Source organism: Hakea prostrata, chromosome 6 (assembly GCF_041222555.1).
Source record: "Hakea prostrata isolate BN-2017 chromosome 6, UWA_Hpros_2, whole genome shotgun sequence".
Classification (NCBI taxonomy): Eukaryota; Viridiplantae; Streptophyta; class Magnoliopsida; order Proteales; family Proteaceae; genus Hakea; species Hakea prostrata.
Window position 1 is genome coordinate 41,196,797 of NC_142605.1, and position 27,162 is coordinate 41,223,958.

At 38.0% G+C, this 27,162-nt stretch overlaps 3 protein-coding genes across 3 annotated transcripts; 1 reads left to right on the forward strand and 2 right to left on the reverse strand.

Annotated features, from left to right (window-relative positions):
- Positions 1-492: 492 nt before the first annotated feature.
- LOC149014205 (protein ABIL1-like) lies at positions 493-5,599 on the reverse strand. Its single transcript, XM_089159651.1, has 9 exons — positions 5,262-5,599; positions 4,281-4,363; positions 2,930-3,080; positions 2,738-2,837; positions 2,557-2,649; positions 2,379-2,463; positions 2,196-2,248; positions 1,941-2,044; positions 493-1,367 (listed from the first exon to the last, which is right to left on the reverse strand). Exons 1-9 carry the CDS (start codon positions 5,346-5,348, stop codon positions 1,227-1,229), a joined length of 897 nt encoding a protein of 298 aa, XP_089015777.1. The 5' UTR covers positions 5,349-5,599; the 3' UTR covers positions 493-1,226.
- Positions 5,600-6,965: 1,366 nt separating this feature from the next.
- On the forward strand, positions 6,966-10,982 carry LOC149014206 (cytochrome P450 711A1-like). Its single transcript, XM_089160120.1, has 5 exons — positions 6,966-7,349; positions 7,456-7,608; positions 8,765-9,569; positions 9,992-10,087; positions 10,168-10,982. Exons 1-5 carry the CDS (start codon positions 7,093-7,095, stop codon positions 10,504-10,506), a joined length of 1,650 nt encoding a protein of 549 aa, XP_089016246.1. The 5' UTR covers positions 6,966-7,092; the 3' UTR covers positions 10,507-10,982.
- Positions 10,983-12,600: 1,618 nt separating this feature from the next.
- EIF3A (eukaryotic translation initiation factor 3A) lies at positions 12,601-26,754 on the reverse strand. Its single transcript, XM_089158105.1, has 14 exons — positions 26,562-26,754; positions 26,055-26,152; positions 22,158-22,639; positions 20,951-21,166; positions 20,391-20,759; positions 20,256-20,285; positions 19,448-19,675; positions 19,152-19,313; positions 18,131-18,352; positions 17,810-18,016; positions 17,488-17,694; positions 15,002-15,082; positions 14,646-14,847; positions 12,601-13,619 (listed from the first exon to the last, which is right to left on the reverse strand). The coding sequence occupies exons 2-14, from the start codon at positions 26,101-26,103 to the stop codon at positions 13,156-13,158; spliced, it is 2,919 nt and encodes a 972-aa protein (XP_089014231.1). The 5' UTR covers positions 26,104-26,152; positions 26,562-26,754; the 3' UTR covers positions 12,601-13,155.
- Positions 26,755-27,162: the final 408 nt, after the last annotated feature.

The following is a 27,162-nucleotide window of genomic DNA, read 5'->3' on the forward strand; positions in this document are numbered from 1 at the left end:
CTTTTTTTTTTAAGTTGGTTTGACAGCAAACTGCTTAGAAAGATGTCTAGTGCTGGGGCTATAACGGACACGGGTTTTGTTGAGGTTCAGTTGCTATCCTGACCTAGCGCAATAATCTTGAATGATGTGATAGAAGCAAGCAGTTTACCACCATGTGGCTTGAACAAACAAAATTAGATCATTTGCAAAGGCGAGATGAGTCAGATTTTCTCCCCCGCAACATAGTTTAATACCTTTCAACTTTACCTTCAGCTTTGCTTCTTCTAGATGGGAACAAAGAACTTATGCACAAAGAACAAAAAGATAAGAGGATAGGTAATCTCCTTTTCTCAGACCCCTTGTAGGCCAAAATAGTTAAGGGGCTTCAATTCAATAGAATGGAGTATTACGCAGTTGTAACACAAAACATTATCCACTTGATCCATCTTTCAAGAAAGCTGACTAGATGAAACTCGCATTTCAATCGATCATAAGCTTTACTCATTTAATTTTATGGTCATGGAGCTAGTCTTTGCTTTCCGTTTCCTAGCAATCACGTGCATCATTTCATGTCCAATGAAAACATTATCTTGTATGTGCCGTCCTTTAATAAACCCATTTTAATTGAAAGAAATAAGTCAGGCAAGCATGGGTTTGAGTCAACATACCAAGATTTTAGAGATTACTTTGTAGCAAACATCACATAACCCAATAGGTCTGAAATCACCAACTGTAGTTGGACATTGACAAAGATTCCCATAACCCCATTTTTGCCTCTCTGTTTTTAAATAGGAAAAAACCCTACACTCAGATAAAATAGTAAAGAACTTACAATGATTTATTAACACGTCTGAACAGTTAATACAGTAGCTTTTTGATCCAGTAATTTGGTCATCACTTAAAATCCATTCACCACACCTACTATACATGAACCCCGAATTACAGTACCTTATGTAACCACAATCTTGAGAGACATATTACAAAGAAGAGAAAATGCCCATCTGTTAGATCAATTCAATCAAGACCATCTGCGCCTACATGCTTATTTTTAGACAATCCTGAAATGCAGGGGTAAGCTTCCTCATACATGATTTACTTAAGCAAGCGAGATCCACCATTGCTGAAGTAGGTCATCACCTCGCCAGTGAAAGAAATGCTCCAACAGTCACATACATATAGATGGTTAAGAGCAACCAATTGATTAGCTGAAAGCAATTGCCCAAAAGATGTCTGCCCAAAATACAATGCTACAGCTTCGTTGATTTGTGTTTGCTGAAGAATGCTGACAGCATGCTTTTGCTGCGAATAGGGGGACGTACAATCTCACGCCGGCCCATGTTGTCGAAGGACCTAAATGCTGTCAACTGTTTGGATACTTCTGAATAATCCTGAGGAGGTTCCAAGCCAGAACAAAGATACGGATCAGTTGATGAAGCAGCAATACATTTAATAACACAATATGGAACTAAAATTCATGAACTTTAGCTCACTACATCCACCAGAACATGTATGACAGTCCATGATCTACACTGCAAATTATTCCTTAACATCAATAGAAAGGTTTCCTATGCCTTTTTTTTGGGGTACAAAAGGTATCCTATGCCAAAGAGCAGATCAATGGCACTATTTTCATTTTCCAACAGAAATATGAGAACTGCAGAGTTTTCATTTTGGTCCGACCGTTATGTAATCAACACTAATAGTGTAAACTTTTTAACAAGGCCTTGAAAATTCGCCTTGAGTGCTTCATGGCTCCATTTAAACTTATACCACAAAACAAAGTAAAGATTCATCAGTTCTATCATTCAGACGCACTGATGCATCCAAATTAACACCATGATATAACTCCTTGTTTCAAAGTTCCTGGCGTTCAAAAATCACCAAAATTCTCACAGGAAAAATAAAATTTCAAGAATATAAGGAAATATCTGGGTAATTTGTTCTGTCAGTTTTAACATTACCCTTTGTGTGACACCAAAGGGTTGAAGAGCTGCACCAGGAACAGGAGATCCACTAGCTTTCTGAAGATGAGGGGCTGAGGATTTTATTGACACAGCGTCAGCATCTAGAGGAATAGAGAACAAAGAATAGTATCAATAATTTCATACTGGAGGAATCATCGAAGCACAATCAGTTGCAAGACAAACAGTTGGAAAGTGAACACCAAATATCTAAATTCTACCATATGTGTGAATGAATAACCAAATTCAGCATACCCAACAGATGGAAGACTCCCAAAGTTGCCCCCTTAGCTTTTGGGTCTTTAATACTGCACCACAGAAAACTTCAGAGATATGCTAGAAGCAATTTCATCTATACTTTAAAATCTATGCAATCCATAATTTGTTTTTTCCAATTAATTTTGCAATATGCATAAATTAGGCTTTCATCAACCTTACCTCATCAATGACTTCTGAGTCCCATTTAAGGTAGAGTCTGTTTCTGAGGCTAAATGCCAGGAAAGAGTTTTTGATGCAGGAGTGCCTAAGAATACAGATCAAGATATTGTGACCATTAATGTCTATAAAAGAAAGAGATAAACACATTACGAGTGGCACCACCGACAGAAGCAACTACCTGAAGAATGAACATGAGGCCTTGCTAAAATATGCTTTTCCTTGGCATCTGTCTGTATCTGTGGACTAAACTGTACTTTCTTGTTGATCGATTCTAGTATGGAAAGGCCAGCAAAAACAAATTATGTTTCCATTACTGCAGTGACAACTTGCACATGATTACATATAGTTATAACACATACTTGGTAAGATATAATGCTTGTGATGCCTTCGGATGACTGTCAACAACTGCTGCTGCTTGAGACCTTCTTTATCCGTGTAAATTTGGCAAGTAATAATTCTCTAATTTGAACATGTGAAGTCAATTCAGGTTTCATCAATTGATTGATTTAATAGAATAACAACTCCAATCAAATGCAATCCAAATATGATACCTGATTCAGACATGAAAGCTTGAGGTCTAAGGTTGAAACATCTGATACTTGTTGCTCAAAGATATCATTCAATTTGTAAGCAACAGTGCCAAGGTGATCAACAGCATTTACCAGGGCTCGCACTGCGTAATCCTTTAGGTTGTCAAGGACCCTGATAAGATGACAGGCAACACTATTAGACTTAGAAAGCATTCACAAGGATCCCAGCAAATACTTACACCACATGTATGCTGACAGTGGATATGTGATCCTGAATATTTAGTTATGAATCAAAACTATCTGTACTTAAATTTTTTTAAATAGCCATAGATTGCAAATTAACTGATAGAAGTATGATAAATCTAGGGTAGAACTGCTAATAATCCAAATACAATGGATATCTAAAACTAGCTGGCGTTAACCAAAACAAAAGGCACACTCTAGGGAATTGGTGCTCAAAATGCAAATTTTATTTGTTAGGCCTTTTTAGCATTACTGAGATTGCACTAGACCTTGTTTTTGATCCATGTTTAGAATAAATTAAATATTGTTTCAAATGAATTTTTTCTGGTTCTTATCCTCAGTGAAGAGTGATTGTTCAGACTTCAAACATTAAACAGAATCAATGATAATTGTACAGTCGTTCTATATCCACAGCAGCCAGATGGGCCAACCTAAAATTATCACTTAGCCAAGAAAATATCTTGGTAACTTCCTGCAATGTGACAATGTCTCATTGGCTTCCACCTACTAATTTTATTATCATCATTTTTTATTATGGATTGTCAACAATGAACGTTGATCATGAGGCAATGACTCTGATTCACACTTCTGCAAGCCCCCATTGACTCAGCTCCTTTTTCAGAAGATCAACAATCATGAAAGATGAAACATACCAAAAGTTGCCTAAATTATTTTGCTCATTATAAGCTGTCTCAAGCATTTTCAATTGCATTGAAAATCCAAGATTCTATTCCACCCAGTTTCCCTCATCAGAAAGTGATCTCTGTGCAGCATAGGGGGGGGGGGTGCACTAATGAGATGAGATGGAATCTATTGTACATAGGAGGGCAGCAAGGTTAATTAATGCAAGAAGAGATAAAGAGAGAAAGGGTGCTGCATACCCCTCCCCTGGTGGCTCAGATAGCCTTTTTCTCAAAAGAATAGTTAGTTTTCATCTGAATAAAAGATTTTCATTAGCTAAAGGGAACCCATTTCAACCAAAGAAACTGCTCATAGACACTTTTAAGATTTTATCCACGGCCAAAAATGATTACCATCCCTGTCCTTACAATCTTGAAGAAATTGATTAATGTAAACAATATATATCCTTTCACAAGTAAATAGTAAGACAACTGACAAATATCCTTACATTTGTTTTTGTTCACTATGAAGATAAGATTTTTCACAATATTCAGCAGCAGAATAAAGTTGCGGCCGTAAGGTCTTCAATTCCTGAAACAACCGATAGCAAGAGAATCATGCATGAACTCTAAAAATAAAAAATGTAATTTGATGAGTGAAACGTGATTATGTCAGGGAGATGCATGAAGAATCATAAATTCAATATGAAAGTCCACTCAGTGTTCGTAGATACACACAATGTTGTGTTCACATAAGTAAGAATGAGTTAAGATTTATCTACTACTTTTACTAATCAAGCCGAAATGCATCCCATAATAATGAAATCTATAACCTCGCTGAAGTTCAATAACACTGTCTAAGTTTACAACCAAATACACGTTGTAATTCAAATTATCGGTAGAAGTCTCGTACGGAGCAGCTGGTCAAATGAACAAAGAAACCACCGTCCATAATTTAATAAGCTTCATTTGTGTAGTAGGTTTGACACTGAAGTTTCTTCTCCCAATCATATGCCCACCCCAGTCATTCTGGGTGGAAGCACTGCTGATTCCCAATAACAGGAAATAAGAAACAGGGAAGAACACTGGAGTGGAGTAAGGCACAACCAAACCATGCAAGTCCCAGGGAGTACAAGGAAGAAAAATTGAAGCTAAAATGACAGATCTAAGAGCGTGAGTGCGAAGTCAACAAAAACTGGATTCAGATTATAATTCAAAACAATGCACTAGTGCGAAGCAACTCCGCAACGCACTCAGTATTGCTCAAACAAATTGAAACACGATACAATTAGAGGAGTAGAGGAGAATTTCTCAAAGGGTTCCAGGGAAACAAAATGTCAGCAATTCCATGTTTCTAATACTGCGAAGAAAAAATAAGGTAATAAGATCTAACAAAAGTCCATCAAGGCACAAGGGAGAGAAATAAGAAGAACAAACCAACAACGAAGAAAGAAAATCAGATCTAGGACCACACAGAGCAAGAATCTAACCTGCAAAGATTTGACGAAGTTCTTGCTTCTTTCCATAGAGACCTCGTCGAAAGTCATGGCTGGATTTTTCTGCTGCAATTGCTGCATTTCAACAGCTTTTCTCCCCGTCGGTTGGTTTCACAGAGAATCGGTGAGAAGAGTAATAAAGGTAGTAGAATAATTACGAAGGAAGCAAACGGAATACTAATTATGATAAAATTAATGGTAACATTTGCGTTAGGTTTTGGTTGGAGAACTACACAGTGCGGACTCGTGAGAATGAGAGAGTAGAGTCGAAGCAATCCCGGGAAATGCGTCAAGTGGATTTATTGAAAGCGATAAAACGATGAAGGAATCTGGACCTTTTGTTGGGTGGTTAATACAAGGTGGCTGGGTGTCTTCACGCTGACTCCGAGTCTACACCGTCACACATTAGTTCGGGTTTTTATTTGCAATTTTGCATTGCCGGTGCTGGCTGATGCCAACGGTGGTGATCGTACCACGTAATTCAAATAAGATCGAATCGAATCGAATAACAGGAATTTATTTATAAATATTAAAATAAAAATTACATTTTAAAAGTATAAAGTTTACTAATTTTCAAACTCATATACTTCATTCACCGAACTCTCAAATCCCCATTTTGATCTGATGGTTTAGAATGTCTGTCTGAACGGTCTCAAATGTCCCTCGTTTCTGCTTCTCAATCCCACTCCCTCGTCAACCCAGATTTAATTCCGACCCACCTCCTCTTTCTGTAACTCCCCTTCTCCTTTTATTAATGGCTTCTATTCTAATATTTTTCAGTGGATGCAGATATTGATGCATTTAAAATCCTAACCGATCACCGTATCTCTGTCTCTCATTCTAACTTAGGGTTTGCAAAAGCTTTTGGATTGGTTGCTGTTTTCCCAAAAAAATAGTTATCTTAAATTTCAATACAGTCTGTGATTACTGGAACTATTGAATCTTGGATTTGTGAAGTCATTGATTTGCAGGGTGTTGGATTTTCTTGAGGGTAGGGGTTTAATTAATTATACAGCAAAAGATTGGCACCAATACTCTGTTTTGCGAATTAGTGTTTTTGCCAATGTTGCGAAGCAAAAGAGGAACAATTCGATGGACAAGAAGAAGAGAGGCTCTGGATTCGATCTGGTTTTTGCGCTGAAATTTTTTCAGAGATGGACTGGCTACCAAAGAAGGAAGGATGGGTTAGGGTTTAACTCCATCACAATCGTCTTTTCTTTTCACCCAAATTTCTGACCGAAATCAGTCTTTCAACGGGTTTAGATTTGGCTACCTACCAGAGGGGCTGTGTTTGTAAATTTCTGAAATGTGAAACCCTTAAAATGCAAAAGGAAAAAGTTATATTTTTATTTAATATTTTTGTGTTTTAATCTAGACAATTAGATATACATTTGAGGACGTGGTCGAATCTCGACCGTGGGATTCTTGGGAAGATTAATGTATCCATTTACGAAAATACCCCTTCATCGTTTAAATCCTTAATAACTCATTTTCTGATCTCCCGTGAAATATTATTATAGAAATTTGCATAGTTGTAGGAATTACACCCAACACTCATGGATGCTTTTGCATTTTAACTTTTCTTCCTCATTTTGTTCTTATTTCAAATGAAGTGTTTCATATAAAGGATTTTACAACCCCCCCCGCCAAAAAAAAGAAACGGATGAGATTTGATACCAAAAAGCCATAGAGATTGAGGGAAGTTGATTCTCTCCCTCCACTACAACCTCAAGTCTGCCTTTTTTTTCCCTATAAAGATGGCTGGTTGGTGTGTGGAGCCTTTTTCAATTTCCCACCTGCCTCTCTCTCTCTCATATACATTTACATGACTTTGATAATGGATGCTCTAGATCAGGTAATGGAAACTGGGGAACGATTCTTAGAGATTTTCAACTTAAAACTCTTCTTCAGCTTACTGGCCTTAGCAGCTGGTGCTTTGGTATACTTCTATGCACCCTACTGGCTTGTAAGAAAGGTGCCTGGTCCTCCCACCTCTCCACTTGTAGGTCACCTTCCCTTGCTTGCAAAGCATGGCCCTGACGTCTTCAGTCTCCTTGCCAAATGCTATGGACCCATCTTTAGGTACTACTTTTTTTTTCTTCTTCTTCTTCTTCTTCTTCTCTTGTTCTTGATCTTCAAGAGCTAACTGAATATCTATGTTATTAACATGTAATGACGGATGGAGCAGGTTTCAAATGGGTAGGCAGCCATTGGTGATAATAGCAGACCCAGAACTGTGTAGGGAGGCTGGGATAAAGAAATTCAAGGATTTGAGCAATCGGAGCATGCCTACTCCCATCTCAGGGTCCCCTCTTCATCAGAAGGGTCTTTTCTTCTCCAGGTACTTTACTCTGGCAAACAATTGTTATTCTTTCTCTCTTTTAAACCTTAAGCGAAAGACTTTATACATGCTCATGTTCCCTCAAATATATCGTCATGTTCCCTCTGACCTCATTTAATGGGGTTCCAAAGTAAGAGTAATCTAAGCAAGTCACTGGAAGAAGCACTGTAATAAGAGATAGAGCAAAATATTATACTACATAGAAGCACAAGAAAGGAAATCTTTTCCTATAATATGTACACCAAATTTCACTGTCAAAATGTAACTTGTCCAAAATCGGAAGAATCACCGCAGCTTCACTATTCAGGCCCTCTTTAATAGAGATAAGACAATATATTCTCCTTCCGATAAGATAAACAGAAGATTCTCAATTTCACTACAACAAAGTCAAGCATTAAAACCTCACAGCTACCTACCTCCACTCATGTCTAGAGTTTCCTTCACCACCCAATAAGCAGAATGCTCTAAAACACTAATGTAATCTGGGGAATCTTCCCACTTCTAGATATGCTGAAGAGTGTATATAACAGTATTTGAAGAATATCCTTAAACCCTGTAAGGATATGTGAACCTTAAGATAGTGTGTTGAACATATCCACTTACTCAAGAAAACTTTCTCATCAAGTAAAAGCAACAAAACCACAAGTTATTTTTCACCAAGTGGATGAATGCTTCACCAGATTCTTCCCTTTTTTTTTTTTTTTTTGGTTTGGGGGGGGGTGTCGGTGGGGTAAGCTTTGTTACTGTTAGTGAATGGAAAGTCCTGTGCTTGGGATCAACCACAAGTTAAATTTAACAAAACTTGGTCATGTCCTTTGAAGAATAACTAAGATATCTTTAGAACCAATCACATGAAATCCACAATGAGACCCACAACAAGTGGATTTGACTATGATTGATTCCTAGAATGTCTTCAATGTCCTTGTCCAACAACATGATCTTGACTCAACTATATTTTATCACCATTGATATGAAATACCTTGCTAGCATCTGTATTAGCAAGAAACCTGTTGGATGAACCAAAATTCAAGATTAGAACTAGATGGTAATACAGATGGCATGAACTGTACATCCAAGTAGGTTAAAGGGTTCCAGTATTGAACCTTTTTTCTTTACAATGTAGCTGGAGCCAACAAAAACACTTTTGGTTTTTCAGGGATGCAAGATGGTCCACTATGCGAAACACAATAATATCTGTTTACCAACCTTCTCACCTCTCCAACTTGGTTCCTACCATGCAATCACTTATCAACTCGGCCACTGCTGTCAACTTTCCAGACTTTGAAGAAAAAGAAGACATTGATTTCTCCACCTTTTTTCTGAGGTTATCCACTGATATCATAGGAAAAGCTGCATTTGGGTTCGACTTTGGCCTCTCAAAACAGAAATTGATCGACAACAATTCAACAAAGAATGATGCAACTGAGGATCATGGCTGTAGCAACAAAGATGATGAAGTGTCAGATTTTATCAAACAGCACATCTACTCAACCACAGCTCTCAAGATGGATCTCTCAGGTTCACTCTCGATGATATTGGGACTAGTAGCTCCTATCCTCCAAGAACCTTGCAGACAGATACTGCAGAGACTACCAGGAACTACTGACTGGAAAATTGATCAAACCAACCAGAGGTTAACTAAACGACTTGATGAGATAGTAGCAAGGAGAATGAAGGACCGAACATCTTCAAAAGATTTCTTGACACTCATATTAAACTCCAGGGATTCAGATGCTCTGTCAAAGAATATCTTCAGCTATGACTACATTAGTGCACTCACATATGAACACTTACTTGCTGGTTCAGCAACCACATCCTTCACTCTCTCTTCAATCCTTTATCTTGTGGCTGACCATCCAGAGGTCGAGAAGAAGTTGCTCAATGAAATTGATAGCTTCGGGCCTTGTGATCTGCTGCCAACAGCCCAAGATCTTCAGTACAAGTTTCACTATCTTGAACAAGTAAGGAACACTAGCTTCTTTCCCCCTCTTTTGAAAGAGCTTCAAGGTCTATTAAGAAGCAGAAATGCTAGGATTCCATGTAATATCATTTATCTTGTTATGGTTAGGGTTTAAGCACAAAGATTGCTTAAAACATTACACCCTAAGTATTTAGTTTGGAAAACACATACCCTTGCTTTCAACTAGTATTAATATACAACACTAGGTTCTACTATTAATCGGACTCTCCCATAAGGCCCACTACATCATTGGATCATAATAAGTCCGATAGCCTATATTAGACGATAAGTTGGGTATAACTCAAATACTTCAACATATCTCACATCAAAGCTTATTAAAGACTTGGGCATCTTCTCCCTAAACGGTTAGTTTAATTATCACCAAATTTCTATTTATATACTCTTAAATTGTTCATTTTTCAGGTGATAAAAGAGGCAATGAGATATTATACCGTGTCCCCATTAGTTGCAAGAGAAACATCCAAACAAACAGAGATAGGAGGGTTCCTCCTCCCAAAGGTAGATTATATCGAAGGATGTTTGCAATGTGATTTTTAAGTTCTTTGCAGGAAATTTAAGTTAGTTTGTATTTCATGCAGGGTACATGGGTATGGTTAGCACTTGGGGTTCTAGCTAAAGATCCTAAACAATTCCCTGAACCAGAGAAATTCAGGCCTGAGCGGTTTGATCCTACTTGTGAGGAAGAAAAACAAAGGCATCCCTATGCAAATATTCCCTTTGGAATAGGGCCTCGAGCATGCATTGGACAGAAATTTTCAATCCAAGAGATAAAGCTTGTACTGATCCATCTCTACAGAAGATACATTTTCAGACACTCACCCACAATGGAGAAACCATTGGCCATTGACTATGGAATAATTTTAAGTTTCAAACATGGCGTCAAGCTCCGAGCAATCAAACGAACTGAAAGATGTTAATTGGTAATATGGTAAAGTACACATTTCTCTATCCATTTCTCATAATATGGGCAGAAGCAAATAACCCAGTTCCATCAAAACGAAATGACCATGTTATAAGAAATGGATAGAGAAACGTATGCTTACCATATTACCAATTGATATCTTTTAGTTTGTTTGATCTTTTAGGAGCTTGACAGCATACGCTTGAAACTCAGAATGGAAGGTGATGGTAATGGTGGGCTCTCCAACTATGCCTAGATGCTATAGAATGCAATGTTTCCCACTGTTATAGAGGAATAAATTCAGTTGCTTACTACTTGGTAAAAATCAGCTGCAAAGGATCAAGTGTCTACATCAATTCAGCTTGGTTAGATGCAATTTGTTGCCCTCGATTTAGGTTTTTCATTAGTAGGTGATAAAGAGCCAACACCAGTGGGCAAACTGGGATAAAAATGTGGCTATTTTCTACATTGATTTTCTTTAGTTAATACAACAAGGGGTTTTTCTTTTTCTTTTTTTTCTGTTTTTTATGAGAACCCAAAGGTATCATTGAAAGGATAAAGAAAGACATACAAAATGATGCTCTTGAGTTACAACTAGTACTACGTTCCTGTTGTTTGTGAAGGGGATCAGATTTTCCAGAAACCATCTCTGGTCGACCCATGAATTGGATCGGGTTCTCTAGAACCTTGGACGAGGAAGATTCCTAGTGCATTTGGTCTTTTAGGCACAAATAAGAAGATTGTGTGCGGTAAACCAAGCATCTTGGTCGACGAGTCAAGCCCCCGGGAGGATCCCTTCTTGTCTTCAACCACCATTTTAGCTCAACATCTAATGCTTTGTATGTATCAGAAGATACGTTAACCACGAACAAATCAACCTAGAGCATATTTCCTTGTTGAATTGTCAAGTGTTCGGTGGAAACATGTCACATCAGTCATGTGAAATATGAACCTTGTCAAAATGGTCATTGCACCCGGTTGATGTGTCAATCCTTTGGAAAGCATAAATTCACCCAAATTAATCTAACGATTCAGATCACTTTTGTTCAATTATAAATACACCTAACCTCCAAGATATCCAGTAATGCTCATTAACCACCAAATTTACCCCAAAGCTTTTCTACTTGGGTGATTCAAGGCCCCTCTCTAGTATGATGTTGTTCTTAATTAATCTAACTTGATCTTCAAAGATGGTTTACCGACTACAGAATTGGTACACACTCACTTTCCTTTGTGTATGAGTGTGGACAACTACCAACTAGACCAATAGTAAACTGGAGTTATACAAGGTTTACTTGGAGTTAGATTTTGGCACAACAATTGGGATCTCTTCCCCCTTCATAGTTCAAGTTGTGCTCAACTAGTACAGGGCCATATATCACCAATAAGTACTAGAACAATATTGTTGGGTCATCCGTTTGGTTCAACTCAGATTTGGAAATGTCTTCATAGGTATAGCTAACTCTAGAGTTGCAGAGACCAAACCGACTACATTACAACCATGGTAAAACATTTTGGCGAATTTCCACCTGAAATATGACAAAATTCATCCGGACACTTAGCCACACGAAACTGGCCCCAAAAACGAAAATTTCAAAAGTAGCCGGAATCATTGATTTTCCGAAGAACCAACAAAATAGTGGCCAATATCGCCAAAAATCGCAGGATGTTCTTCCGCCTACAACTCAAAGAAATGAAAAATCCAACTACATTCTGCCTCTCCCAATATTTGTTTATCCTCTGCAACTCAAACCCATAGTGCAAAATCTAATTTCATAAGGTGCAAAATCTGGTTTCACAAAAATTAAAATAAAGAGCCAAGATTGAGGAGAAAGTTCCCGCCTGAAACACGGTACACATATGGATCTCTAACCACGAAACTCCACTTTCCACCACTCTCATCTCTCCCCACCTACCCCTCTACCCAGAACTCTGCCCAACCTTTACCTCACAACGATTCCAACCTTCAGTCGTATAAGCCATAGAATAAACCATAGAAGATGATGGTTTGGGACAGAATGGAACTTCTGGTGTATCAAGATAAACTCATAAAATGATGTGTTCAGAACTGCAGGTTGATCATGAAAGCATCACAGGTGTCTAATTCTTTTAATTTTTTTTGGGTAAAACGGGTGTCTAATTGTAATGCTTTACACATTCCACCAGTCTCCTGCATCAGTGGTTGAATCAATCTGAAAAAATGCCGACAAAATCAGCTGGACTTCACCAGGTTAGGGTCTACATAGAACCAAAGTAGTATAATCACATTCCAGCAGCATTAGAACCAATTGAAAGATAGTCACCAGTACTTGTAAGATATATACAAGCACACATCTACGAGAAGAATTATAATCTAAAAGGTCCATATCATCGCCTTTCTGGGGGCATAAAAATAACCCATAGTCCAGCATGTCTTACAACAAGAGGAATACATTCAGTAATATAAAGTTGGTCTCTGACAAAAGTTGGTCTCCTTTAGGTCTGGATTGAGTATATCAAAATTAAGCAGGCCATATAAATAATTAGTCCACATTCATTAACATGACAATCACAATGAAAAACAAAATTCCCCTAAAAGCTAATAATACCCTTGCAGTGCCAACAACTCATGGGAAAAATTGTTCATAAACTCAAGAAAGACTGAAGCTTGAGCCAGTGATCATGGTCAACGATCCGATCCACCACGTGAAGACATCCTGGAAGATGACCATGTCGAAGACCTTGCGCCACCAGCCCCGGTAAATGACCGACGGTCATCACTGCGCCGGTCATCACTGCGCCACCTGTCACCAGATGCGACAGGTGGGCGATCATCATTTCTACCCCACCGATCACTCTCTGGGGGTGGAGCAGCTGTAGAGGGCTCTACTCTGTCACGCTTAAACCTGGGAACATATTTGCCAGAGCTAGGTGCTGATGCAGCAGCAGCAGCAGCAACCGGTTCTGTCTGGTGTACCACAACAGGAGGCTCAGCAGCCCTAAAAGGTGGCTCTACTGGTCTTGCCAAAAGAGCCTCTCTCCTCACTCTCTCCTTCTCTTCCAATTCCCTCTCCCTTTGCCTCTGCTTTTCAGCAATCTCATCCAACTTCGCTTTACGCTCTGCTTCTTCCTTCTTTCGCCGCTCTTCAGCTGCAATTTCAAGATATTCATACCAGAGACCAGAAAATATTTTAAATCAGAAAGGTCTAAACATGTGTAAGCCATCAAACAATATGTCCCCTCCCATCCACCAGTGAAAGAAGGATCCATGTCTGATCACCACTCCAACTACAATTACCATATGATGCACCAACCATGTCATAAGTAGTACCCATCCCTCTAAATTTCTAGAAGCAGTGGTAGAATGGGGTTATGCTTGCAGTCAGGACCCTGCTGCATAATTCCATCAGCCGTTTATTATCAATGAATCATACTGGTGAATTAAAATTTTAAGAAATATAACCTTTCCCAGTTATGTCAAAGGTTCTTTCTATTTTTCAAACCTAAGGCATGTTTTAGGCTATATGAAGATAAAAACAAAAGCATTGTGACTTCTAGAAAATCAAACATACACCAGACAATCAAGGTCAGGACACATTATCAATGTTAAAAATACCCCCCTCCACCCCCCCCCCCAAAAAAAGGGGCAACTCTACAACCTTTTTGTTTTCATTTTTATTTTATTTTTGGGTGCAGCAGCTAGGTTGATAAGTTACTAGGATTAACTTGGTCTGTCATCAAAAGAGTCATACTTCCTCTCCATGTAGATATGGAAGGATTATGGTGTCTTAACCCCACTCTACCAGTCGATTTTTGTGAAAACAAGCACCCCTGCTTGTTTTTGGCTTCCATCCAACTTGACCCTCATATGGACCCAGACATGTATGCCTGGAGACAAGGTGCCATGAAGAAAACCTTTGACGAGCATATTTTCATCGTTAAAAATCAGAATCTAAAGCAATTTTGGAAGAACTGAATCCTAAAGCCAATTTATCCAGCATGTATCATATTGCACTCAATTTCTGAAGAGGAATTTTTATGGCGTCAATCTCCCCATGCATCAACCCTAGCTATCCATGCATGCCAGCTCAAGGAGAGGCAAAGCTCTTTCCCATTTCATCAATTGCATTGAATTTAGCCAAAAAGTTTGCACTAAATTTAGCTAAGGTAGGTTACCTTCACGTTTGCGAGCTGCCTCCTCTTCACGCAACTTATTCAGCCTCTCCTCCTCAGATTTCAGATAGAATATCAACTTCCTCTTGGTCTCCCTCTCTTGTCTACGGGCCTGAAGAAGTTGTTTGATCCTTTCCTCTCTTTCCCTCTTCAAGTTATTAATTTCAACATCACGGCGGCTAACAATTTTCTCCTGGAATATTGTCTGTAAAAATAAAAATAAAATATAAAAATTGGAACTTAATTTTTGTAACAGAAAATCGTTCACTTCAAATCAACAAAATTAATTATATATGCTAAGTAAACCTAGCTCAATACACTTTCCATTCATGTTGACCATGAGAATACACTGAACTGACCTTATGGTCCAACATGCGAGCCAACCTGTTCTTTTCCTGTAGGTCTCCAGCATGTCGCTGTCTGCTCAGCTCAATCTCTTGCTGCAAAACAGCATGGATCTCTCCAGTCAGTACTTCAAGTAAAGCAGAAAAACCCAGAAGGAAATAGTAGTACAAATATTAAAATAAAAAGTGATTTCCGTGTCTATACATGTGCTTCTCATCCTAAGCAAGCTATCTTTCTGCCAATGTTTCTAATATAAATAAATATTGAGGACAGAGTAAGTAACTGGCTTCCAGTAACAGGAGTCAGGGTACTGGGATGCTCTTTAAGAAATTAGACCTCAAGTTTCCCATACTAGTATGGTTGTTCTGACTTCTGAATTAAATTTTGCTCAAAATAGCAACTCAAGGGATTTTAGAGGAATATCAAGAATACTAAGAATTTTGCATGAACTATTTCTGAAACAACAATAACAATAAGCCTTGTCCCAACTAAATGGAGTCAGCTACATGGATTCTTGCCCTCCAATCAGTTCTGTTCGAGGCCATGCTAGATACAAGTCCTAAGCTATACATATCATTTCTCACCACTTCTCCTAAGGTTATCTTAGGTCTACCCCTAGCTCTTCTAGTTCCTTCAATATGGATTATATCACTTCTCCGTACAGGGGCATTCATAGGTCTCCGTTGAACGTGGTTGTGCCACCTCAAACGACTTTCTCGAAGCTTATCACTTATGGGAGCAACACCCAGACCAACTCTAATATGACCATTAAATGTAAGTATATATGCTTGATTAGATGTTTTATTTATAATAAATATAAAATAAATTAAAATTAAAATTAAAAAAAAAAAAAAAACGACGTATCCCTCCCCAATACTCACTAATTACTTTTACTCCCCTCTCAAACAATTCAACTCTGACCTCCCCCCCCCCCCCCCCGGAAAAAAAAAATTCAACTCTGATCTCCTTCTCCCTAGATATTCCCCGCATTGTTGCCCTTTAGTTGATTAAACAATTTTTTAATCTGTCTTTTTTTCTTCATTTTCTCCCTCTTTAGTAGGAATCCACCATACATAATTAGGGGTCTATTTTATCTTTTAATTTCTTTTTATTCCCCCTTTTGTAGGATTTTTTTTAATTTCAAGTTTTTAATGTTTTCCTTTCTCCTTCCACGGATACTTATAGAAGAGTGAGAAATACAAAACTACACCTAACTATGTTTAATGGATTCGAATAAACAGAAGAAGAAAAAAGTTCAAAAAAAAATGCATCAAATCACATTTAATGGGTCCTATCACAATGAAAAAGAAAAAAAAGAGGGGGGGGAGCAGAAAAGAACTCTAAAAATACAAAACTTCTATGAAAGAGTGCAGACGAAAAAATTTTTAAAAAGTTACATCTAATTATGTATAACAGATTCCTATAAAGAAAGGAGAAAATGCAGAGAATAACAAAGTAAAATAGATAAGGAAAATCAATATGATTGATTAAAGGCATTAAAACAGGCATTAAAACAAAGGGTGATTATGTCATTTTGAAAAATCAGGAGACAAGGAGGGTAATAGTTCATTTTTTGGGAGAATTACAGGTGAAACTTTTTACAGGGGGTAAGAGTAAATAAAGAGGAAGTGTAGGGAAGATAGAAATATCCTCTCCCCCCCCCCCCCCAAATGGCCCAACCAAAAAAAAATTCAATATGATTGATTAAAGGCATCAAAACAAAGGGTAATTAAGTAATTTTGAAAAATCAGGAGACAAGGAGAGGTAATAGTTCATTTTTTGGGAGAATTACAGGTGAAACTTGTTACAAGAGGTAAGAGTAAATAGAGAGTAAGTGTAGGGAAGATAGAAATATCCCCCCCCCAACCCCAAAAAAAAAATGGTTGTCAAGGTGACAAAGCAACGCGACAAAGGGCAATGAAAACCAAGGCATCGTCCTGACCCAAAAATGGGTCTAGGCATCCCGCTTTGACAACCACCGCCCCCCCCCAACCCAAAAAAAAAAGAAAAAGAACACACACATCTACTGTCAAAGCTGTAGTTTGATTAAAGCCCATTTTGCTATTTTAGGCATCCTCAACCGAAAAACTTCTCTTTGCCACAATATTTACTAGTTTTTCCAGCAACTAAAAATAATTGCCCTAGTTTTGAAGATTTCAACTCATTATGCAAATCTTGACCATTTCAACCCACAATTTTTTGGGGAAGAAATTTCAACTCAAATTTTAGAAAATTAAAGAATGTGATACTTCAATTATTTCAACCAATATTGACATTTTCAGTCATTTTGTTTCACCCAATTCAACAAAATATCATATTGAACTTCCAGATGTGAATTCCCTTATCAATCCCAAAATATTTCAACAAATTTTTTTTAGCATTTTGATTGAGAATTCAAACATTGCCAAATTATATTTTAACTATGAAGACACTTCAAGTGCAATTTTGTTGACAATATAGAAACAGTGTTAAGCATCAACCCTGAAGATTTAAACCGTACCTGCTGCTCACGCTCATGAAGAATCTCTTCTTCCACCAACCTTTGTTTATACACCGCCTCAATCAGAGGTGCCTCCTCTTCTCTCCTTGCTCTTTCCATATGATCCATAGTTTTGGCAAGCTTCTGCAGTTTCTTCTCCATTTCCTGCCTCTCCCTGAGTTGCTCACTCAAAGCCAATTCAATCAAGGTTTGTTTGGTCACCTTTTCCTGCAAAGACTCGCAATTCTCAAAACCAAGGGGAAAAAAGAAAAGAGTACTCATTGCTGCAAATTACACTTGATAAGAGGAAAATTTACAGCACTACTCGGGCAAATGAACTCACTCCCTCTATGACAGGCTTCTTTCCTTTCTTTTTACTGCGTTTCTCTGCTTCCTGAAGCATAGCTTGGGCTTCTTCAAGTTCTCTCTCCTCTATTTCCCTACGAATTCTTTGTTCCTCTCTTCTGGAATACTCACTAGCAAGTCTCTTCTGTTCAGCTTCCTCAGTTATTTTCTGAAGCTTTACTCTTTTTGACTCCTCCTCACGTTCCTAAGTAAGGAAGTAAACAGATATTCAAAGGAAGAGCAATGATTCATTAATTCTCAGATAAAAGGAATAACTAAAAGTTCAAGCTTTCTTCACAAAGAAGTGAACAAATATTACCATTTCCAGCATTTGTCGTTCTTGTTCCTCCTTTCGTTTCTCAATTATTGATTTACGGGCAAGAAGTCTCTTGTGTTCTTTATCCACAACCTCCGCCAGAGCAGGCAAAGTTTCAGCAAGTTTTGATGCTTTCTTTACTGAAGGATAACTCATGGTCCTCGCTTTATTTAGAGATTCAGCAAGAATAGTAAGGTGATCACGAAGTGAACTAGACTCAAGATCCTGAACACAAAGAAAAACAAATGACATCAGCAAGGCATAATCCAGCAATAAAAAATGAACATGATTTTCTTAGAGTACAACATAATCAAGGAAAAAAGAGGAAAGCGTTAAAGCATACTTGTTGAGAGTAATAAAAACAATGGTAATTCAAGGTTGGTAAATTATTTTTATGACAATTTGCAGCCAAAAAAAAATTCTGTTTTTGCAAGAGGGTTCTGACAAATTGAAAACTGGATTAGCAATGGAATCGACAAATTATGAGGAGAGTACAAGACTCAAAGCTTCTTACCAAACGAACACCCCTCAACCACAAAAAACAAAACAAAGAAGAAGAAGAAAAAATAAATATTAAAAATAAAATAAAAAGGAAAACAGAAAGATCACAAATGACAAGCATACAAAATTCGTCTTTCCATGCCAACTTATAGTGCCTCAGGATTACCGTTCATTGTTTAATCACCAAACTATAGAGATGATGAACATACACAAACATGAAATATTGAAATTGGACAGATACCATACTGCCAAGTGCCTACCAAAAGGGTTAGAATAAGCCAATCATCCACACTGACAACAAAGATAGATGATTATAAAAGCATACTCATCATAACTAAACAATTCAACATTTATCACGAGTCACTACTGCTCCTAGTACTACAGAATAGGTGTTAAACTATGTATGGTGCATCTGCAATTTATCTAATCGTGTTGGAAATTCACATGTTTGCTTTCAAACAGCATCAGAAGTGCACCTCTACTGGAGCAGGATATTTGATATCTTATGGGCATGTCAACTTACCAAATTACCAAATATGACAGCACCCCTTCTGTGGTCAATTTTCATGGAGATAAAATTATACTTCACGGCATCCACAGAGACCTTCTCCACAACAGAGAAGTCAAAAAAGGGGATCATCCTTGAGAGCACCTCAGTCTTCATTGTCTGATAGACCTGGGATGCCTGAAAAATCAGAGGAAGAGAGTCAAGTGTAGACCCAAAACAGCCCCCAAAAAGGAAAAATAAAATAATAAGAATAAGAATAGGAATAATTGAACTTGAAGGTAAAATTAAAGGCAACTAAAAGTAGTAAGCACCTGTTGTAGCAATCTCAAGGTAGCAAGCTTTTCCAGGGCACAAACATACTGTGAGAGTTTCACTTCTGGAACAGAAGAAGCTGAAGCAAGCTTGCCCCCAAGCTTGGAGATCTTCGCCAACAGAGGTTGCACCTTTGAAGCAAGATCTAAAGGAAAAAACTCATGCTCTAAAAGATGGTAGAGATCTTTTACTTCCTGAGAGACACAGGACATTACACCTTTGGAGACCTGAAATTAATGGGCAAACTAGTGAGTATTAAGGAGAACAACAAATATCATTCATCACATAAATAAAACAGAGAGAGGAAAACAAAAAGGAATAAGCACATGGTATAAAATGCAAAACTGATTTGTATCTTATAGCTGCATGGAAAATTTTATGAGGCCTGATAAATCTGAAGAATTGTCCACACATAGGGAGAAAATTAGGTTCCCGTTTTTCAGAAAAAGTATTCACCAAATGGATGGAAAAAGTAGAATATTACATAAGCTATCGGAGGCATAAAAAGCATCCATGTTTCCATCAGTATAAGAGCATACCCAAGTTTCCATCAGTGAAAGATCGTAACCTAATGGTTAGGGAAATGGTCACTTGTGAATGTCCAATGAAACAACTAATCTGATGCTAAACGCATTAAGTTCTTCAAACAATACAGGATATCTAATACTAATCATCTCAACTAAAACTATATGAGACTTTCAGGAATTTGCAGATCCACCACATTTATTTGCAGTTTTTGTTGGAAGGCAGGAATAGATAAATTAATACTGGAAATAGTTAATAGCGAAAATATGTTTTCTATCTTACCAGTTCTGAGAGAAGTGAACTCCTTGCAAGCTGGAAAGAAAGAAACAAACAGAAAAGCAAACCAAAATTAGGATAATGGTATTAGGCTACACTACCAGCTTAAAACATACAAACAAACAGAAAGAGTCACATTACCATTTCTCTGCTCTCACGTTTAGGATCTAGACTAAAACCTATAAGACTAGCCATCCTGAGATTACGTTCTTTCTCATTTTCAAGCTCCAGATGAGATGCACCATGGGTGTGATCATAAGGGGTCACCGATAGTGCAGCTAAAACAACCGATGACGCTATCAATTGCAAATCTTTCTGGGTTAAGTTTTTATTATAACTTTTCTGAAGTGTGAAAAGTTTCAGCCAGGCATAAGCATGGTAAAGATGACTTTCGGAAACCCAAAATATTTCGGTCAGCTTTGCATAATATATGACCATTAAGGATGGCTTAGGAGTCTTTTTGACTAAGCACATAAGTCCATGAATATCCTCGACAGAACGGAATGCTTCCTGAGGATAAAAAAGATGCAGCAATAAGAAACAGAAAATGGAATTACAGTAAATACATAAGACAATTTGAAATTTTTTCCTTTCCTTTTTTTTTTTTTTTTTTTTGCTGGGGGCAGGGGCGGGGGCGGGGGCGGGGCCAGAGGGGGGGGGGAAGGAGGTGGCAAAAGACTATTGAAAAGAGGTGCAGCAACCTGCCAGAGTTCAAGTTCCGTCGCAATCTTGAGCTGCTCAAACCTTGTATCAAGGTAAAGCTGCAAACTTTCTGGAGCCGACAGGTCAGGCCGATCCCTCTGGTCTCTGTATTTATTAAGATTTGCCAGATGATTCCTGATGATTTCACATAGCCTGCGAAACTCTGTTGTCCTTTTGTATTGCTTACAAAACTGGAAAGCCCGGTGTGCAGTCATCTAGAAAATACAAGTCAAGCTGCTTTAACAATCATGTCAGGAGAATAAATAATTAAAATATTACAGTTCAGCCAAATCTATCAGACGTGTTCCCGCACGTCACATCAGTATAATTTTTTTGGGTCAAATCATTAGTATATTGGTAGTGCTACAGATAATAATACTAATACCCTGTAATTTGTGCATGGATACCAATGGTCAAAACCCCCAATGGGTACAGTAGCCAAATTCCAAAAAGAATGAAAAGAAAAATGAACTTGGCAATAAATATGAGGAAGATTGGTGTCTAACACAACTGAATTTAGACACAAAGAAATCACCAACAAGGAGGAATGAAGTTACAAGTTTACAGCAAGAAATTCAAGAGCAACCATACAAAAGGCAACTTTAACGATTGGTATGGGCAATGAGCAACACTAGAAGAGCTTTGTTCTACTTTTAATGCAAATTTTGTCAGCATTCACTTTCTGATTGAAAAGTTCAAATCACAAAAGTAGCCTAGATTTAAGTAACCACACCACACCAATTACTTTTAAAAAAAAAATATCACATTTGTAACCTGGTCCTTTTTGGAAGGCTAAGATTGACTACAAAATCCAAAACCTGCTCAAGATATAAATGACACAACCTAACAAACAAATGAAGCAGGATGCGCATGATAGAGAAGGTGATGAGATTGCACACTGGTGGCTACCGATCCATGCCTAGGCAGACTAATAAAAAGTATTCCACCCAATACAAAAAAATACGAGTTCTCGAACCAACACAACCTTACAATCAAGCAACCAACAAATAGGTGTAACAACAGAACATTCATATTTCACAAAGCCTTATCTTAAGATTTAAGAATCACATAACTAGGCATTATCCCAACTAAAGATTATGTAAACTAAAGAACACTGATGCAGAAAGCCTATCGATTATGAAAGGGGTCAAAGTGACAACTACAAAACCAACATTACCAAAGAACTACTGAGAGAAGATAGCTCACCGCATAGAGCGCTTCTAACTTTGAGTTGTTACGCAAAATTTCAAGAACTGTTCTGTACGTTTCCCATAGAAATTTGAACCAAGGGGTTACAAGTTCACGATCAGACCTGTCCTTTCCTTTCTCTCCACTAACATAGCTTAGCATTAGGTCTTCTGGCCTTTTATCTGCTTCCAGATCATCAACATCCAGCGCCTCTTCCAAAGCCTGTGCCTGACTACGAGCTTGCTCCGCTTTCTCAGTGGAGAGATGCATAAAGTGCTTGATCACCTCCTCTAACGAATTAACATTCACTTGCTGGCATACAATCCTGTACTGAATAAGACCATCCTTCGCAAACCTACCCCTCCGCATGTCCACACAGAGCTCCACATACTTGAACATTATCCGTTCAAGTGTCTTTTGCCATGCTCGGTACCTTTTTGAAGTGATTAGATCATGAAGAGCTTGCAAGGCAGCTTGCTTTTGTCCAACATTGATTAATTCTGTTACCATACATGAATAACAGTGAGTTCTAGATATAAACCAGAAAAAAGTGCAGAAGTTTAATGTGATCACACATATGAATCACTAAAATAGTGATACAACAAAATAATGCAATTAAAAGGAAGAGGATGCTACTCCTATTCATGAAACTAAGGCATCTTAGACCTACCATACACCAAGCATTAAAACATTTTTTAGCATAGTTACATGAACTTCGCTTCTGAGTGCAATTCAGCCAGCTCAAAAACTGAGACAGACTGAGAATTTGCCAGCAGTAGAAACCATACAACGATGATACATACTGAGATCTAGCCAAGAGACTGATATATTAAGTCAAATCCCAATGACCCAATCTAATATCATAATCGCCACCACCCTCCCCCCCCCCAAAAAAAAAGGACCTATAGGTTTGAAGCCAGATTTTTTTTTCCTTCTTTTTTTTAGGGTGTGTGTTGGGAGTGAAGGAGGGGGCGGTGTGGTTCAACAGTCATAACAACTCTGCAAATAATTGTGATTTGGTTGCTTCGGATTGATTTCTATTTTCTCACATAACAAACTTGACCCATCGAAAAAGTTCTAAAATAATTTGGCCTTCAGTCCCAAAAGTTCTTCTAGAAGCATTCACACCAAGGCAACTAAGGAGATGTCAACTGCTTGTGTGAACAGTGTTTTGGCCAATTTTTCTCCATATTGTGTCCTACATAAATGGCAGGCCTAAAATGACCTTAGGAGAAGTGCTGAGGCAAGACATGCATAGCTTAGACATCGTACTGGGCATGACCTTGAGTAGAACTGAATTGTTGAGTGTCAGTAACTCAAGGCGTTTCCTTTAAGGTCTGATAAAATTGAATTCTGGGGAGGAAATAAACAACCTGAATGTAAATTGAGTAGAACTGAATTGCTGAGTTTCAGTAACTCATGGCATTTCCTTTAAGGTCTGATAAAATTGAATTCTGGGGAGGAAATAAAAAAACCTGAATGGTATTCTTGGAATCTGTTGAATTTCTATGATCTAAGGAAAGTCCTTTGACTCTGGAGTCTAAAAGGAAGAACACCAAAGAAAACTAACTTCTATAGTGTGGGTGCAATATGGATTGGTCCCTGTTTACTTAGAAAATGAGTTCTGTTACTAGTGACATGGTTACACTTTACAGTCACACCCACACTAATTGATGGAGTCGATGAAGCCTTACTCAAATAAGGCTTTAGTTTTAGACAGAAAATTAGTTCTGTTACTAAGCTGACACAGTTACACTTTACAGTCACACCCACAATGACTGATGGAGTGGATGAAGCCTCACTCAAATAAGGCTTTAGTCTGCCAAGATTTCAAAGGCTACGCCAGTGTCCAGGTCCAAATCTTGATTTGGTGTGGTGTATGGGATGGTTTCTCATCGGATATATTCCCTGATTGGTTTTGGATTGTTGGACTTTTAATCCCCTAGTTAGGTGACTGGGATGAAGTTGTCTCAAGGATGATGAGGTGTTAGTTTTGGAGAGATTTAGAGTGATGGGTAAGGGTAAGTTCTTGAGATATGGGATGCAAAGTTATGGTAATAAGGCAAAACTTGGAAAGGTTCTAGGTCATGATATAGGGATATGATCCCCCAAGTTTGGTTGGGTTTAGATGGCTAAATTGAGATATATTTTCTTGTTTTCGGGGTTGTACAGAGTAAAAAAATTTAAGAAGATATCTATATCTTGAAATTGGGTGGTCAGATTGGGTTAAACTGGAATCTAAGGTCACTATGGTAGGGGGTATAAATTGATGTATATCTAACCTTGGATTTTGGATCTCTTGGAAAGTCCAAAAATTCAAGAAAAGCTTTAAAAATAATAAAAGGTTATATGAGAAAGGATCCAACCAGAAATGGCAGTCCAAAAAGAAAACAGATGAGAACGGAGAGGGGAGATTCTATAGGCTGCCAGTTGTACCTGCTTGAAGGCTTATGGATGCTGCAATTTGGCTGAAGATGGAAGCCGAAGGCCGTACCATACAGCCACAGTCAAGAGTCTAAGAACCTTCCCAAGACTTTCTATAGAAAGACACAGATGAAGGAGATGGAGATGCTGTGAAGAGAAAATAGGGAAGGGCAAGGAGTGACAGAAAAAGGGGGAGCGAGAGGAATGAGTGTATCTCCTTTTACCAATATCTGGAAACACTAGCTTCCTTCCCAGCATTAATGAGGGAGAAGGAAAGTATCCCTTGTAACCATTAAATTGGCAATTTAACACTGCCAAGTTAAGCTGCATTACCATCACTATGTCTTTATTCGATCAAGATATCCTCCTTTTTTGACAGAACACACAGAAACCCATGTACTGTTCTTGATTCATGAAGACACCACATACCCTTCACCAAACCAACCAAATATTATATGGGACTACTGACTTCAACGTAACAAACCAGAATGGTCATTCCATGGAGAGTGAGTCAGCAAGGGATCCTGGAATAATTAATTCAGCATTCAACCATACAATTTTAGGTGATAGAGTGAATAATTACCAGGAACCTTGGAGAATAACACATTACGTTGTTAACAAGACACCATACATATATTACGTTGTTAACAAGACACCATACATATAGACTAACTGACTAAGTAACATCTAAAAAATCTACTTTTAGCATTAATAGAACTCTTGACACAGTGCAAAATTCCTATAATTCAGGACTATGCAAAACAAAAAGAAAAATAAGCACTCCTAAGAACTACTTGGACTGGAATAGAAAGTAAGCCTAGCACCAAATCTCATAGAAATCTCAAATCCCTCACAATTCAGCACTAAGGTGGCCCCATTATGATTTTTTTTTAAATAATAATAATAATAACCTATATTACCAATCCATAACCCATATATCTGTTGGGGACCAGGAATAAATGAGTTGCATGCAACGTAGATATCGTTGTTGAAGCACCCAAACACTTTATGTGGCTTAAACATGGCTAAGCTCAGTGACATGCAATACAATTTTGAAGCGATTACACAACTTAAACAAAAATTAAGCATCAAGGTGTTCCATCCAGACGAATCTTCAGTGGAAGAACAAATGTTAACTTCTCACCCTACTATAATTTACCAAAAGGCATGACAGAATAAATGGCTTAAACTCCTTTTGCACCAGCATTGGGTGATGACCCATTAAGGAAAAATAAGAATCCAAAGAGTTTGTAGTTTTTAGTCCACACAATGTCTATTTTCCCCTGAAGCAATATTTTCGATAGAAACCAATATATTTTCCACTCTTTCTAAATGCAAATAAATGAAACAAGAAAGAAAAAGTAACATAGAGATGCAAAAACGGAAGAGCAAAAGTAACATAGCCAGATATCTCATCATCCACAAAAAATCAAATGAGTCACAATCACATTATAAAAATTTTAGGGAAAAAAAAAAAGTTTAAGTATTGACCTTCTGCACGCTTCAAGGCGTTCTCAGGTTTGGCAAAAGTCGTCGACATGGCTACTAATCAGCCCTTCTCCACACCTGGCCAATAAAGCTCAAACAACCTAACCCACAATAATGCAGTTCTGTTATATTGGCTCACAAAAGAATGCCTACCAAACACTAACAATTTAATTGAGTGATAATATATACAGAACTTATTGTGTTAAATTAGAAAACAAAATGATAAGCTTCTAACCCCAATTGAGAGATAATATATACAGAACTTATTGTGTAAAATCGTCGCATACAACAAACAAATAGAAAAGTACAATTTTATAAAGCCCAATGGGAGCAAAATTTAGGAATAACAAAACCAAAACCAGACCCAGAAATGAACAGCAGCAAGCCTCCCAATACTGAATTCCTTGAAATGATTTTCTTAGATTTGCGGGTGAAAAGCATAAACATACCGAAAAACCCTACGCAATAAATCAGGATTAAATGATAAAGTACAAGAGGAGATAGGATTACTCTGCAAAAGATGATTTTGATGGCTCCGTCGTAAGGTAGAGACTCTCGAAAACGAGAGACAGAAAGATTTGGAACCCAGATCTTCGCGTCCGGTGGGGAGTTGGAGGCCCGGAAGGGAAGAGATGATGCAGAAGGCGAATAAGCGAAGCTCTAGGTTTTCTCGACTGGTTTAATGAGGTGACTCGGACTCTCGCTTAAGTAAATAACAGTTATGCACGAAGAATTGGTTCTACGGGTGAACCGGTACATGGCGGACATACTTGGTCGGGTGAAGATAGTTGTGCGACGCGGTCTATTTTCTACCGTAGATTATAGGGTTTATTTGCGGCAGCGGCTGCTGCCAGCTGCCGAGATTTTGCCACATATACAAGAGTCAATCGGACGGTGTAAGATCAAAATTTGGGGGTTTAGTTGTAAATATAATTTCTTTTTTTATATTCAAGAGTTTTTATAAGTTTACAAATTTACAAATGTAAACCCTCACCATCGGCCACCCCCAACGGAAATCACCCACCACTCAACTGTCACCTGAAAACAAGATGAGAGAGAAAAGGAGAGGAAAGAAAATCCATTGACTGTTACGGAGATGGTGAGTGGAGGA

What these genes read in the sequence shown, in the direction of transcription:
- EIF3A (XM_089158105.1), bottom strand. Translation starts at nt 26,103, where the DNA reads ATGTCGACGACTTTTGCCAAACCTGAGAACGCCTTGAAGCGTGCAGAA. An exon ending in CTGTCATATTTGGTAATTTG is followed by an intron (nt 18,353 to 19,151) that starts GTAAGTTGACAT and finishes CTTTGTGTTCAG; the next exon opens with GATCTTGAGTCTAGTTCACT. An exon ending in TTCATGAGCGTGAGCAGCAG is followed by an intron (nt 15,083 to 17,487) that starts GTACGGTTTAAA and finishes GCTGTTTTGCAG; the next exon opens with CAAGAGATTGAGCTGAGCAG.
- LOC149014206 (XM_089160120.1), top strand. Translation starts at nt 7,093, where the DNA reads ATGACTTTGATAATGGATGCTCTAGATCAGGTAATGGAAACTGGGGAA. An exon ending in TGCTATGGACCCATCTTTAG is followed by an intron (nt 7,350 to 7,455) that starts GTACTACTTTTT and finishes CGGATGGAGCAG; the next exon opens with GTTTCAAATGGGTAGGCAGC. An exon ending in GAGGGTTCCTCCTCCCAAAG is followed by an intron (nt 10,088 to 10,167) that starts GTAGATTATATC and finishes TATTTCATGCAG; the next exon opens with GGTACATGGGTATGGTTAGC.
- LOC149014205 (XM_089159651.1), bottom strand. Translation starts at nt 5,348, where the DNA reads ATGCAGCAATTGCAGCAGAAAAATCCAGCCATGACTTTCGACGAGGTC. An exon ending in ACTTCGTCAAATCTTTGCAG is followed by an intron (nt 4,364 to 5,261) that starts GTTAGATTCTTG and finishes CGGTTGTTTCAG; the next exon opens with GAATTGAAGACCTTACGGCC. An exon ending in CAAGCATTATATCTTACCAA is followed by an intron (nt 2,650 to 2,737) that starts GTATGTGTTATA and finishes TTTCCATACTAG; the next exon opens with AATCGATCAACAAGAAAGTA.